Here is a 14,298-nt window from a genome sequence, read left to right on the forward strand (position 1 = left end):
TATGTGTCGTATTGAAATTGATGATTTTTATAGAAGTGTATAAAAGATACTTCAGAATTTTTAGCAGAATCTATGGGGCCTACATCAGGATGATGAGTGAGGCTCATTTCTTTTACTAAAGTAGCAAAAGTAATTGTACTTAGAAGCATCGTGAGTGCTTCATCTCCAGCAAGAGTACCAAGCACTTTCTTGCTCTTGGTTTTCTGTTGCAAAGAATATTCCATTTTAAATCTATCATTGGCATTTGAAGTGTCCAAATCATGCATACAGATAAGAGTGAAAAATGGGGAACAGGTAGAATCAAGAGAGATTCATATTTTTTTATCCAGTTGTATATTGAATAGAAATAACAAATCTGCCCATTTCTCCATAATTGTGCTCAAAATAGAAGAAATGTGTTTCTAGAGTAGATTATATCCTTTAACAGAGGCTCTGCTTTTTATGATTTTTCTCACCTTCAAGATACAAATTTATGTCAACCATTTCCAGGCCATACCATGGTCTCCAGAATCACATGTGGAATCTTTTGCTTAGAAGTGCAACTGATGAAAGTTTTAAGGTAGTATTGGGATAATTCTTTTCGTTTAGGCCCATATTCATAGACTTACAGACTTGCAGATCAAATTTTCTTCTAATTGATTCTGTTTGATGATTTTTGAAGATTAACAGTCTAAGGTGCTCCCTTGGCTGTGTTGGTTTGACCCTCCTTCAGCAAGAATCTTGTTAGACATGCAACACTGCAACTTTGGGGTCCTGCAAACTGAGTGAATCCAAAGGATTTATAATCTTTACTGTATTTGGTTTGTCTTACCTTTTCCAATGTAAGCTAAGCCTTATGTACACAAAGTACATATGAATAATCATAATGGAAGCACGGAATTACTTTAATTCTGATTATAGGGACAGTATTTTATTTTTTTTTAAAGAAAATTTCTGGTTTATTTGTCACAGCATGGTTTGTGAGATGTGAGGGACAGTATTTTAGATGTCATAATTGGGTAAATGTGATTATGTATAATAATGATGTATTGTTTAACCCTGGTCAGCAATATTCTATGCCACCTTTCAGAAGTTGGGCATACAATAATACCTGGTTTACATGTGATATTCAAGAGTAATTTTTTTCCAAAATGAGAATTAGTAGAATAATAGGAATATAATTGAAGACTAAAAGAACTCATTTTCTTTGAACCTGGTTAACTATACATTTCTTGACCCTAAAGCCCGTCTTAATATCAGACTCCAGGAACACAAATATATGCATTGAGAGGTATACAGTAAGTGAACATGCAAATGAGAATAATTTGTACCAGGCATATATTGTCTATCAGTTAGACAAGTTTATGGATGGAGGTAACCAGGAATATCTGACTGAAGTCATTAAAAAAAAAGAAAAGGAATGAGAAGGAAGCCCATTTATTGGCAGACTATCAAAGTGAAAGTAGTTCATTATGTTCTGATGCTGAGAGAAGAAAATATTGTCCAGAATGTTTTCTTATCCCCTAAGTCATGGAGTTTGTAGTTAAAATGTTAGCAACTACAGAAAATATCTTACTGCAAAAGAGAGTAACATTCAAGATTTGACCTAAAATCCTGAATCTCAAAATACAGCTATAATGTTTCTTTGTATAAATGACCTATATTAGAATCATTAGATTTGCAAATATTCTGTTTGGCTAAACCTTCTCATTGGTCTTGACCCAGTCAGGTCCTAGACACTTCTTTCTATTGGAAGATTAATAGCATGCTTCCCGAAACTAGTATAACTGAACAAATAATTTCATATTTTAATGAAAATGAACAAAGTTATGAGGTAGGAGAGAACATCACACCTCCTTTGGGATGGATGCTCAGTTTAATACTATCTGATTTGCTTAAATATTGGATGTTTGGTTCTGTGCTTATTTTTATAAATGAGTTAAGGTCTTTGTTTAAAGTCCTTTTTAATGGAGAACAGAGTCGGTGCTTTGTGAGGTACTTTTTTACAACATGGGAAAATGAGGTGAGAGCTTGTTTTGAAAACCTGGTTTTGACATCAGGTTTAAATCACTCTTTTAGAGGAGGATGCTTTCAGAAAGGGTGCTTCTTACTGGGACATTAAATGGTAATGTGTTGGGTTTGAGGGATATTGAAAAGTGAGAATAGAAGAGTCTATACTAATTGTATAGATGGTCATGAATGTCCAGCTCAGGGATGGTATAAAATCACCACTAGGGAGCCTTAAGCACACAGCACCTGTTGGAAAAGAATCCTCTGCAGAGGATGGGAGGATGTTAGCATGTTTTCAGTGCTTTTTCCCATCATTTTCCCTGTGCCCCCACCCCAGTCTACTGCCCATCTTAACACCTTCAGCTCTGTTGAGAAAGCACAGTAAATCTGTGAAGGAAGGGAACCCATCTCATGAACAAGAAGACTTCCTACCAGGAGGGAAAAACCTGGAATCATTTAGTCAGAAGAAAGAAAATCCTTCTCTAGGAGAATAGTGCTGGTTCTGAGGTCACAGCTTCCATCCTGAGCAGTGGGTTCAGAGAGCAGACTTTATGAGTTATGCTTTTAGAAAAAAACAGTATTTTCTTTTGTAATCAAATATGAATGCAATGTGCTTGAAACACATTTCCATCTGTGATAAAACTCCCTGGTACCATTTATTGCATTGCTTCTTAGTGCTACACTCACCCTCTCCCCGCATCTCTCCAGGAATCATGAAGCCTGTATAGAAAGGGACCAAGAAGCTAGATTTCAGTCTCCCTATAGCCCATCTGCCTGCATGTATTTAATTATTTTCAAGCATTTACAACGAGAACCATTATTGCCACAGAACAGAAATCTAAAGAAATCTTTAGAAATCCCTTCTCAAGATCTATACAAATATTTTGTCAAATAGAATGACTTCGTTGGGAATTAAGTTAAATGATGAAATATAGATTCAGAATTGCCAGAGAAAATAGCCCTTACCCAGAAGCATGTGATTATGTATTTCCTCTGCGGGGCAGGAGACTGACACTTTAAATGTCTCCTGTTTGACAACCGTGGTCAGACACGTCCACAGGTTTGAGCCTGTTTATTAGTGCCATATTAACCTTAACTCTGCCTCAGGCCATTAACCAGCAAACTGCACATTTGACCTTTGTTCTACAGATATTTTCAAACAGTGTGTGAGAGGCACTGCTTTTAATTTGGTTTCTGTATTATGTGTGGACTGATGTGAGGGCTGAAAAAATCAATATATATCATTAAATACAGAAACGTGTGGTCTGAAACATTCCACAGAGAAAAGTTCCATTCGAAAATCAGGTTCTTCTCCAACATTTTTCCAGATAATCAGCTTTGCTCAAAGTTAGAAATAGTCTTTTATATCACGTTCAAGGGAAAAAAGGCAAGGAAGTGTTCTATGTAACAGTTGATAAATGTTTTAAAATTGAAACAAATGCCCACTAGATGAAGACCTAAGACTGAGAGGTATTACTTTTGAACATAGCTGTTTCCAGCAATGTCTCATGAAATGAAATGCAAAATCAAATGTAGATTGGAGCCATATGCTTAAGTGAAAACAGCTCTCTAGAAAATCAGCAAAGTTTGAAACACGCCGTTGTCACCCTTTAAACCATACGTATGAGAAACGTGTCAGCCTTATAAATTAAAAAGTAAAAATTGGCTTAGTGGGCTATTTTAATAAATTATGCTAGAGTTGCTATATCCAGGTTTTGGAATATTATACATCTGTATAAAAATAAGTAACTCCTAGATTTATTAACCTGAAAAGGGTTCATGATATATTGTCAAGTGAGAAGAGCCAATTGCATGTACGTGTATAGTTTGACCCTACTTTTGTAAAACCAAACCATCTCTGTCTCTGTCTGTCTGTTTTTGGTTATGTTAGGGTGCACATAGAAGAAACTGAAGAAAGCACCCCAGGCTGTTAACATTTGTTACTTCAGGAGGGAGGATGGAGAAACACTGTGGAGGGACAGATACGAACTTCATGTGCCTTTTAGTTATTTAACTGTTCACCAAAAGATATGTTACTTTTGTTATTAAAAATGATTAAAGTCATTATACCCCAATAAAGATGTTAAAAAAAATGATTAAAGTCAAATGATAATGGTAAAGCCAGTCGAAAGTGTCACTTGGTTTTAGAGTAGTAACTGGACATTCCTGTGTCAACCAGACTAGAAATGATTACTTCAGGGTGAATTGCATTTCCTTTCTTTTTCTTTTCTATCCTTTTTTTTTTTTTTTTTTTTGCCACGTGACAGATCAGGAGACTTTCTGGCACTGCAGGCCTCCAGGGCATGGGAAGCAAGGAAGCACTAACTATGTTGGTCCATGTTCCTCTCCAGTCAGTCGGCTCAGGGCAAGCAAGGCTGGAAGCTATGAATGAGCAATTGTGTTCCAGCCTTTTTCCTCTTTCCTGTGCTAGCACAGTGTGCAAAGCTGTTCATTAGCCAGAGATCAGAATTTTCTCCACTGCCTGCTTCCTGCACCAGATCTTTCAAATTGGTAAAGAGAGACAGATAAATCCTGTCTAAACATGTTACTTTCTAAGTGCAGATTTTGGCAGGAAGAACTGATGTATCTGTTTTCTATCTGTCTACCAGTCTACTACTGTGTTCTGTGAAAAGCGTGATTATTTCTGTAAAATTTTAAAAACAGAGAGAAATATTCTTTTCTATAAAGAGTCATTCAACTTTGGTTTGTCAAATATCCAATATCTGCCCGATACTGCAAAGTGATGGCATTTTTATTAATTAATGAAACAACGATGTCAAGGTCTGCATTAACTAAATGCTTGACTAAATAACTAACTTAGTCACTTCTCACAAGTCCTTCCACTTCTTTGGTTTTAACTTTCCTTAGTTATAAAATAAGAGGCTGCACATTAGTATCCTGTAGGAAGCTTTCAGAAAAACACAGGTCCCTGGTTCCTACCCCGAGCACAAAATCTGAATGTCTGAGGGAGGAATCTAGGCATTCAGTTTATGTTTCCTTGGTGATGATAGAGTGCATTTAGGACAGAGCACTACTGGATCAGATCATCTTTAAGGCTCTTTCTAACTTGTCTTTATAATGTAGTATACCTGTGATATATTAATTATAAAGGCTATCTTACACCACAGTGTGACTAAACGTTAATGTGTCACTACATGTTAACTTCAGCAACACATATGTATTGGGTTGGCCCAAAAGATCATTCGGTTTTTATGTGAGATCTTCTATATTCTCTCCATAAGAATATATATATATATATAGTCTCTATATATGTTCTATATATAATATAGAATCTGCCTTCAACCTGTTTAGTAGAATCCGGCACAGCTTGTAGTCCTGCCCTTGAGATTCCTTCCATTTTCTAGGAAGGTCTTTCTGATATAGCTTCACAATCTAGGAGTGGGTCCCGTAATTTAAAGTTCCCCAAGTCAGCTGTGCTCTTTAAGGACTTTAAATTATCATTATCGTTTCTGAAAATTGTATTTCATTGTAGAAACGTCTAATTCTGGAAGTTGTTAAAAACTAACACCGCATCTGGGGCCAATTCAACAAGAATTTGTTAGGTGCCTGTGGGGTACCACACTGTGGTCCAGACCCTGGGGATATAAAGCAGACATGGCTCTTGTCTTTAGAGAATGCACCCTTTAATCAGGGAGGCAGATATACAGACAGCAAAATATAATACCAGATAACCAGGGCTATAAAACAGATGGCAAGTGTGGCGTGAGAAACGGATAGACCAACAGAAGCGTCACAGGCTGGTCAGGCAAGGAGTTAGGGAGGAGATGAGGACAAAGCTGGATTTTGAAGGATGGGTAGATGGTTGACAGGGAGAAGTGGGAGGGAAGGCCATTCTGGGGAGAAGAAAAGGTGGCATCTTAGAGATTTCTTAGGCAATAGGAGTGTGTGGTTTTGGCTGGGGTGTGAGACTGGAGGGAAGGGGGACTGTCAGGGCAACTAAGGGGCAAAGAGTAGAGAGATGACGAGCCACGGTAAGACATTTTACCTGAATGCTTAGGATTTTAAAGGAGGAAAGTGTTATGGCTGTTTTCTGGAGCGAATTCTGGTAAGAACTTGGCGCATGCATTGAAGGGAAGATGGGAGGGCAGACCTAGTCAGAGAAATCATTTGTTAGACTGTTGTAATCCCAAATGAGAAATTATAAATTTGCACGTGGCCCTGACATATAGGCTTTGAATAAATATTCTGGCAAAGCATGTTTTCCTCTTTACAAAATATTTTTGGAGTGTTACTCTTAATAATGTTTGATTTCTGTGTTCTTGAGCTGTCTTAAGACCAAGATGAGCAAACAACATGTACGTAACACAGCTCCTCAAGGTTAATTATCTGGAAGCTGTAACATCTTGAATTTATTTTTCTCCTAATTTTAACTGGAAATATTCTCATGACTGTAGAAAAATAAATGTATGGATAGAGTCACCCTTCCAGCAACTTGAATCATCCAAAGAATATAATGTTTTATTCGTTGTGACATTTCATGTACAACTGGAAAAGGAGGACCTGGTGCATTTTTTTTTTTTAAAGTAGGCTGAGCATAAGCTGGGAACTGAAGTATGGATTCTTTTCTCATGATCAACATTCACTGGAGCTGTGGCTGCAGGTCAATGTTTTTAACCTCACTACGGCTTCTAGTTATTTGAGCCCTTCATTTCTTACCAATTCAACTATGATTATTATTTTTCTATATCCAGTATAGATCTCCTGGTCCTTCAACGCGACCACTTTTTTGCAACACTAGTCTTCATTCCTGTGACCTCAAAACTGCCACACACAGAATTATAGAGTTCCAAAGTACGTTCTCTGCTCAATTTCTATCCTTACAAATCGAACCTTATTTCAACATTCACGCGGACTTTCTTCCATTCTTTTAGTCTCAGGGAATTTGCTCCAAAGCTAACCACTCTGTTTTCCATAATCCTTCCCCTCTCTTCTTTTCAGAACTTATGATCCATCAGTTATTCATTTGTTTTTCTTAGCTTTGTATCAATTAAGAGAGACTAGGTTGTGACGTGGTAGCAAAACACCTCAACCTATCATTGGTTTAGAACCAAAAAAATTGTTTTGGTTCCCAACCAATGCCCATTTCAGACCAGCAGGGCTACTGCTCAAGTTGCGGTTCCTCTGGCTTTAAGCCTCAGAGTTAGAGAGCAGCTGCCATCTGAAACATTGCCTGCCATCAGGGGAGAGGGAAACAGAAGCTGGCAAAGCCACGTTGGTCCTTAAAGCTTAAGCCTGGAGGGAACAAACATCACTTCTGCGTACACGACTAGAACCCAGGGCAAGTCACAAAGACAAAGCTACCGTCAAAGTGTAGTTTACCTGATTGGGGAGGGGAAGACAATTAGAAGTCATCTTAAAACCTTTGTTTTACCTGTCAATTCTAGATTCCTAATGGTTTTCAAATCTATCATTTTCCTGACGTTGACTGGAAGGTTTTTTTCCCCATCCTCATACGTCTCGCTCTGGACTTGCTTATACTCCCCTAAGTGACCTCACTGCTTTTCTGTTTCCACAATACTGCGATGATGACGATGTCGCTTGCTTGCTGGAAAAATTAATGGCTCTCACCACCTGAATAAAACTGAAACATCTTATGATGATCAACCAGGCCGATTATAATCTGTCCTCGTCCTGCCTGTGACTGTGATTCCCATAAGCACACTCCTTACTAGCTAACCTAACTGTATGAGTCTCTGAATACACAATGTCCCTCTTTACCTTTGTTTATCCTGGATTTTTGTTGTTGTTGTTTGCTTCTTGGTTTGTGGTTTTTTTTTGCATGGAACACTGATATGTTATCTTATTTCCTGTTTCTTTCTTTGTCTTCAAATGTGACACTACTTATTAATACTGTATTATTATTGTGGATTTTCCCCAGAATGTGCATTCTTAGAAGGCAGGGACTGTTTTCTTTAGCTATGAATCCCTAGCGCCAACACAGATTTTGGCACTCCATAGTGTTTAGTATTTTGTGACAAATAATTGATAGCCGATGGTTTATGGAATGAGTGGAAATCTTCGAGGAGACTATCCTTTCAGAGAGAATGCAGGCAAAGGCCGGGAAGTAAGTTTGGAGGACAGCAAGCATCTCACTTTTGTGGAACCCGAAAGTGTGGTTTGGGTTGTTGCTGAAATTGAGATGAGAGGGTACCTTATGTAGCTTTCTAAGAAGTTTGGATTTCATGCTGTAGAGAATAGAGAGCCCTTGATGACTTTAAGCAAGTACGTGGCATAATCTGTGGACTACCAGATTTGAATTTCTATTGGTGGCTCTCATGGAGGATGGGAGGTGATGGTTAAAGGAACCGATGGGAGGTATGCTCTCCTGGTACAGTAATTCCCGAGAAAGATGATCAAGGCTTGACCTAAGGCAATGGCAGTAGCGTTGGGAAAGGGAACTGAAAGAACGATGTGAACTTTCCCCCTTATGATCGATTGGTTGTGAAGGGAGAAATGAAACAAAGGCACCATTTACCAAGAGTGAAGTAGGAGGTTTTGGGGCCAAAAATTATCTATTCAGTTTTACATGATCAATTTGAAGGTCTCAACATTTGCAGCCATTTGTGCCAGGCCTCTTCATTTCTAAAAGGTTCTTTGATTCCAAACATGTGGTCATTTATAGTGAATAGAATTCAGGACAGGAGCCATACATCTTCCTGTTCATTAAACCCCACCTCTCTAAGAAAGAACCAGTCAATTTCATCAATTATGTTTTCATAGCTGCAGCATGAGAATTGATGTTTGTTCATGCATTCCAGTCAGTGGAACACAGCCATCAAGGAGAGACTTATTTTCTAGAAGAGGAAATCGATAAAATATAGATAAGCATTTAACTGTGCTAGTGAGAAAATAAAGCATCATCTTTTTTTTTTTTTGATTGAGCATGGGTTAGAGATTTGTGCTTCCTGCAACCATTTTTTTTATCACTTGTCTGGTCAAACTTTGCTAAAAATTTGATTAAATACTCACCGGCCACTTGCCATGGGAACTTCTGATCTTCTCTATGGTTGCAGATCTTACATATTTGAAAGTTATATTTATCCTTCCAACAGAGTAGTGGTTATTTACAACTCCAGCGGTTTCTACAGTTAGTTCTTTGAAAACCAATAAGAGAGAGAATTACAAGTTGAGATGGCTGAGCATTAGTGCTGTCAAAATTAGATTTAAGTTTTAAAAATTGTTTATTCCAGCTATAATTTATAGACACCCCTGCTCTTTAATTTCATTTTTAAAGAAATCATTTTAAAGGTATCAATGGAGAATGCAGTTTCATAATTGCTATATTTAAATTACTCATCCCACGAATTTCTGACGTTTGCTTTTCTGCCAACGTTTCCATCTCCTCTCCCTGCCTTTTAGTCCAGAGGGGGCATTTCCTCTGGATCAGGCTAGTGGCTTTTCTTTTCTTTTTCCCCAAAACAATTGTTTATGTTTAAAAGTTCAGAGCTAAAGTCTTAAGGACTTGGTCTTTTGACATGCTAAAACTCAAGTTCTTGAGACCTCAAAGCCTTGGTTTTAAAACTCCAAAGTCTTGGATTTCTAAATTGAAAAACTGCCTTTTTGTTGAATTTTCCCTTTCCATAATTGATGGTGAAAGGGGAAATATTGGGTTGGCCAAAAAGTTCGTTCAAGTTTTACAGGAAAAATCCAAACGATCTTTTTGGCCAACCCAATAGTATGAGAGGGAAAAAACTTAATAAATGTATTAAATATTACTCCCTCCAATAACTTTTATTTTCATGCTTCTGAAGTGTGTTACATACCTGGGTTCTCTCATATTTAGTAAAGACATATTATCTGATGTTCTTAGACCCCAAAGAGAAGACCCACATGGGAAAATCACCCAAGTCTACTAAACTTTTAATCAGTGAGCAATCAGTCAGCTTGTTATAAGCCTCTGACATTTCTATATGGAAAAGAAATTAGTTAATATCACTGTGGTTTAGATGCCAGTAGCTAGTGAGGGCTTTTAGGGAAGCTGAAGTGGTGTTTTGTGTGTGTGTGTGTGTGTGTGTGTGTGTGTGTGTGTGTGTGTGTGTGTGTATGCATATACTGTTCACAGCTTCTTGGACCTGGAGTTATATAAAGTTCATACCCAGTGAAAACTTCTATGTAAAGAATATATTTGAATACATTTTTAAAAAAATGTAGTTTTTGTCTTGTTAGAAAAGTATTGAAAATATATGAAAATAAGTAGAGAAAATTTTAAAAGTTACATTCTAAACATTATGCATAACAAATTATGCTATTCATATTGGCATTTATTATGGATTTTTGGGTTTAATTGTTTTCTTTGTTTTTTCCATTCAGAGAATTTATCAACAGCCTTCGACTGTACAGGACATTCTATGGAGGCCTGGCTGATCAACTTTGTGCTAATGAATTAGCGGCTGGTGACGGACTGCCATGCTGGAACGGAGAAGATATAGTAAAAAGGTATTTTATGTGTAGTGATCTGTGAAAACATAATGGCCACTTTCATCCTTGATTTCTTTTCCTAGTTCTTGAATGCATTACTTCTGTTTTAACTTTGCCACACAGGTTAGAGGATACATTAATTCCTTCTCTTTAGTTTGTCAAAAATAAGTTTGATTCTTTTTGACATTTTAGAAATATGATAGCATTCTGTGGTGTTCTGAAAGTTCTCTCGTCTTTTCTATCTGTGGCTTACCCAACAATCCCACTTTTTCAGTGAAGTATTACTTCTAGCCAATCTGTCTTGTTTCTCAGATATCTTTTTTTTTTAACTTTATGAGTATTAGAAAGGAAATTCGGTGAAATGTGAATACCTGGGCAAAGATTTGTTATGTGGATATGTGTCACAGCAGCACTAATATGTTCATCCTACAGTTGTCTCTGAGTGCATGAGTGTGTGTGAGAGACAGAGGGAGAGAGGGAGAGGGAAACAGGGCTGGTACTTTTACGTATGTCTGTTTGAGGCATTGTTTATTTGTATGTTGTCAATTGTTCTCAAGCTCAGGAGTGGAATTTTTCACCTTTTTTTTCCTCACCATCTAGAATTTCTAGAGTTTATTTTCCTTCACTTCCTATAACTGGTTGTGCTCACAAGTAATTACCTGAGCTTGAAAAAGTCCTAGATTCTCCCTCTGTTACAATAGTGTTGGTCAGTACAGTTGGCCGGGAATTAGTCCTTTGATTTTCCAATGCTGGTGATTACCATAGATTGTAGACCTGTGCTGTGCTTGGATTAGAATGTTTTAGTGTATTTTATTTTGAGCAATCTGCGAAAAGGTAACGTGATAAACTTTCTGATTTATAAACACACCTACTCTGTATAAAGATAGGTAGTTTAGTTACCACTAGAATGATGAGTTCATTTAAAGTGTCCTTTAGCAAATTCAATTTACTATGATAAACATATACTGTAATTAATATTAATATAAATTTATGTAGTAAAATCTGTTTATTGCTGTGTGATCATATTCATTATAGTTAAAGGTTGCATTCCTGATATATTAAATGATTACTTGTAGTTTACATCCAGATATCTCATAGGGAATCTTTGATTTCACAGAAAATAGTTATTGAAGGCAGGAACTATACTTAAATTTAAATAAAAAATTCGGCTGACATGGCTAGTGTTCTTTTTCCATTATGCCCCTTGGATGGCTTAATGTATTCTTACATATGTTTGTCCTGCCTTTACTGAGAGCAGTCATAGCATGCATAGTATTTTGAATTCTTACAGTATTCATGTTAATAAGATTTCTGCCCCTTAGACCTAGTAATTAAATTCTACTTTGACTTATACTTTCTCTTTTCACATTGTTCAAACTGGAATTGAACATTTTTGTGTATTAACCATTTTTCTACAAGGGCTAATGAGAATTGCATGATTAATGAACAGTTTAGTATAGAATATAAATATATTTAATATATCACATTACATTATACATTTGATTCTAGAACTGCAGGAACCTTACTTTCAATTTGTCCCATTCCTCTCTATTTGGTCTGAGGTTTGTATAATGGGAAATACTGTTGGAGAAATCAATGATTTGGGAAAACTTTTTAGAAGGAGAGTATTTTCAACTCAAAAATATATTTTCTTCTACATGATACATATTTTAAGACCTCATTCATGGTTTATGAATAAAGAAAGTTCATCTTTAGCAAGAACCCTCCTTGGGAAGTGTCCACATTTCTGGTAAAGAAAGTGAGCAATTCTCATTATTCTCACTTGCTTCCAGCTCCTGTCTTCCCTTTTCTATACCACCCAGCCTCCTGTTGGTCAGCTGCTTCTAAGGGCCCTATGTGACTTCACTCTCCTGTGAATACCTTCCGCTTTGCTTAATTTTTTCTCAAACAGCCCTTCTAGCTCATCACCTTAGCTGACATTTTCCCTTTTTTTGAGGGTGTTTTTTTTCCCCCTCTTTTGTCCCTATCTCATGGGTCACTAACCTACTCCCTTGCTTCTCTGGGCCAGCAGATGAACCTCACACACTGGCTCCCTACTACCATCTCTAGGCTACTTCCCAAATGAACATTTTTAGCCCTAATTACTTTCTAGCACTCAGCTGAGGTTTCACAAGAATCATCTCATTGAACTTTCCCAAAACTTTATTCCCTAATGCTTCAGAGTAAGCTGATGGCGTATTTCTTTTCTGTTTGATCTTGAGAAAACTCTCATGTGTACTTTGACATTTTTTAAAATATAATTTAAATTGTAATTTCATTCATGGCTCAGCCAGTTCTTGAAATAAATTTAGAACAGGATTTTTTTTTCAATGCAAAGTCAATGCTGAAATATAAATATCCATCATATCTAGTTAATGGAGCATGGTATATTGACAATGGAATATTACATGGCAGTCAAAAATGATGCATATTTATATCTGCTAAAGTGGAATAATTCCAAGTAAAAATAGGTACAGACAGAGAATAAATGTATGGATATCAAGGGGGGGGGGTGGGATGAATTGGGAGATTGGGATTGACATATATACACTACTATGTATAAAATAGATAACTAATGAGAACCTACTGTATAGCACAAGGAACTCTGCTCGGTGCTCTGTGGTGACCTAAATGGGAAGGAAATCCCAAAAAAGAGGGGATATATGTCTATGCATGGCTGATTCACTTTGCGGTATGGCAGAAACTGATACAGCAGTGTAAAGCAGCTATACTCCAATAAAAAAGTTAAAAGTCAGATATTAAATTCTTCTTAGATGTTGGGGGTAGGAGTTTATTAATTTTATTTATTTATTTTTGCTGTGTTGGGTCTTCGTTTCTGTGCGAGGGCTTTCTCTAGTTGTGGCAAGCGGGGGCCACTCTTCATCACGGTGTGCGGGCCTCTCGCTATCGCGACCTCTCTTGTTGCGGAGCACAGGCTCCAGACGCGCAGGCTCAGTAGTTGTGGCTCACGGGCCGAGTTGCTCCGCGGCATACGGGATCCTCCCAGGCCAGGGCTCGAACCCGTGTCCCCTGCATTAGCAGGCAGATTCTCAACCACTGCGCCACCAGAGAAGCCCGGATATTAAATATTTTATCAACAGATTTGCATAAATAAAAGTACTGACATTCATTCCTCATAGAATATTTCTGGATAGTTAACATGAAAACTGCTAATATATTTAAAATACTGGGGAGGCTTTATATTTCCATTGTATTTATATTTAATGGAAACAGATGTTATAGTGATGTTAGAATTATGAGCCATTATTGCTTTTTTCTTTTTATAATTCTTTTTTGAAATAAAAGCACTATTTTTACATTTCATTTCTAACCAAATTGGATTTTTGTAGCAATTCTGTGATATAGTTTTTTCAAAGCATTAATGGATATGTTTCAAAAATTCAGTAGTTCAGTAATCTAAGATGGCTCCGATGTAAAGGCAAGTTCTAATGAATGTTACAATCCCGAACTATTAGCTGCTTTTTCCTTGCGAATAAACAAGAGTAGCAGCGATCAGTGTGTGAAAATGCTAAGATCCCCATATAGAATATTCATTTCAGAGACCTGCAGTTGGTTGAGATAAATAATGCCTTCAAATTTTGAAGAAATGAATATCAAGTGAATTTGTACCACATGTGGGGATCATAGGGTTTTTTTTCCTTTCTTGTGCTGGGTTATAATACTCATCAAGTTCATTCTAGAGAAATTATGCCAAAAACATCAATAGGATAAATTTGTGGCCAAGATTGAGCATATCATTCATTGTTAAGAGCGAAGTGATTATTTTGGCAAAATTTCTTCTCCTGGAGGCATTTTTTAGGAGATGATTGGTCAGATTATTTATGTGCACAGACATGCTGCCTCAAAGAA

At 37.0% G+C, this 14,298-nt stretch overlaps 1 protein-coding gene across 1 annotated transcript in view; it reads left to right on the forward strand.

Annotated features, from left to right (window-relative positions):
* Nucleotides 1-14,298, forward strand: part of GPC5 (glypican 5) — a 644,868-nt gene that overhangs the window by 290,825 nt on the left and 339,745 nt on the right. The window contains exon 5 of the mRNA XM_079903067.1: nucleotides 10,321-10,446. Coding sequence (XP_079759193.1) covers nucleotides 10,321-10,446 — 126 coding nt within the window. The remainder of the gene's footprint in view (nucleotides 1-10,320; nucleotides 10,447-14,298) is intronic.

The sequence above is a fragment of the Stenella coeruleoalba genome, assembly GCF_951394435.1.
Source record: "Stenella coeruleoalba genome assembly, chromosome: 18".
NCBI classification, from domain to species: Eukaryota; Metazoa; Chordata; class Mammalia; order Artiodactyla; family Delphinidae; genus Stenella; species Stenella coeruleoalba.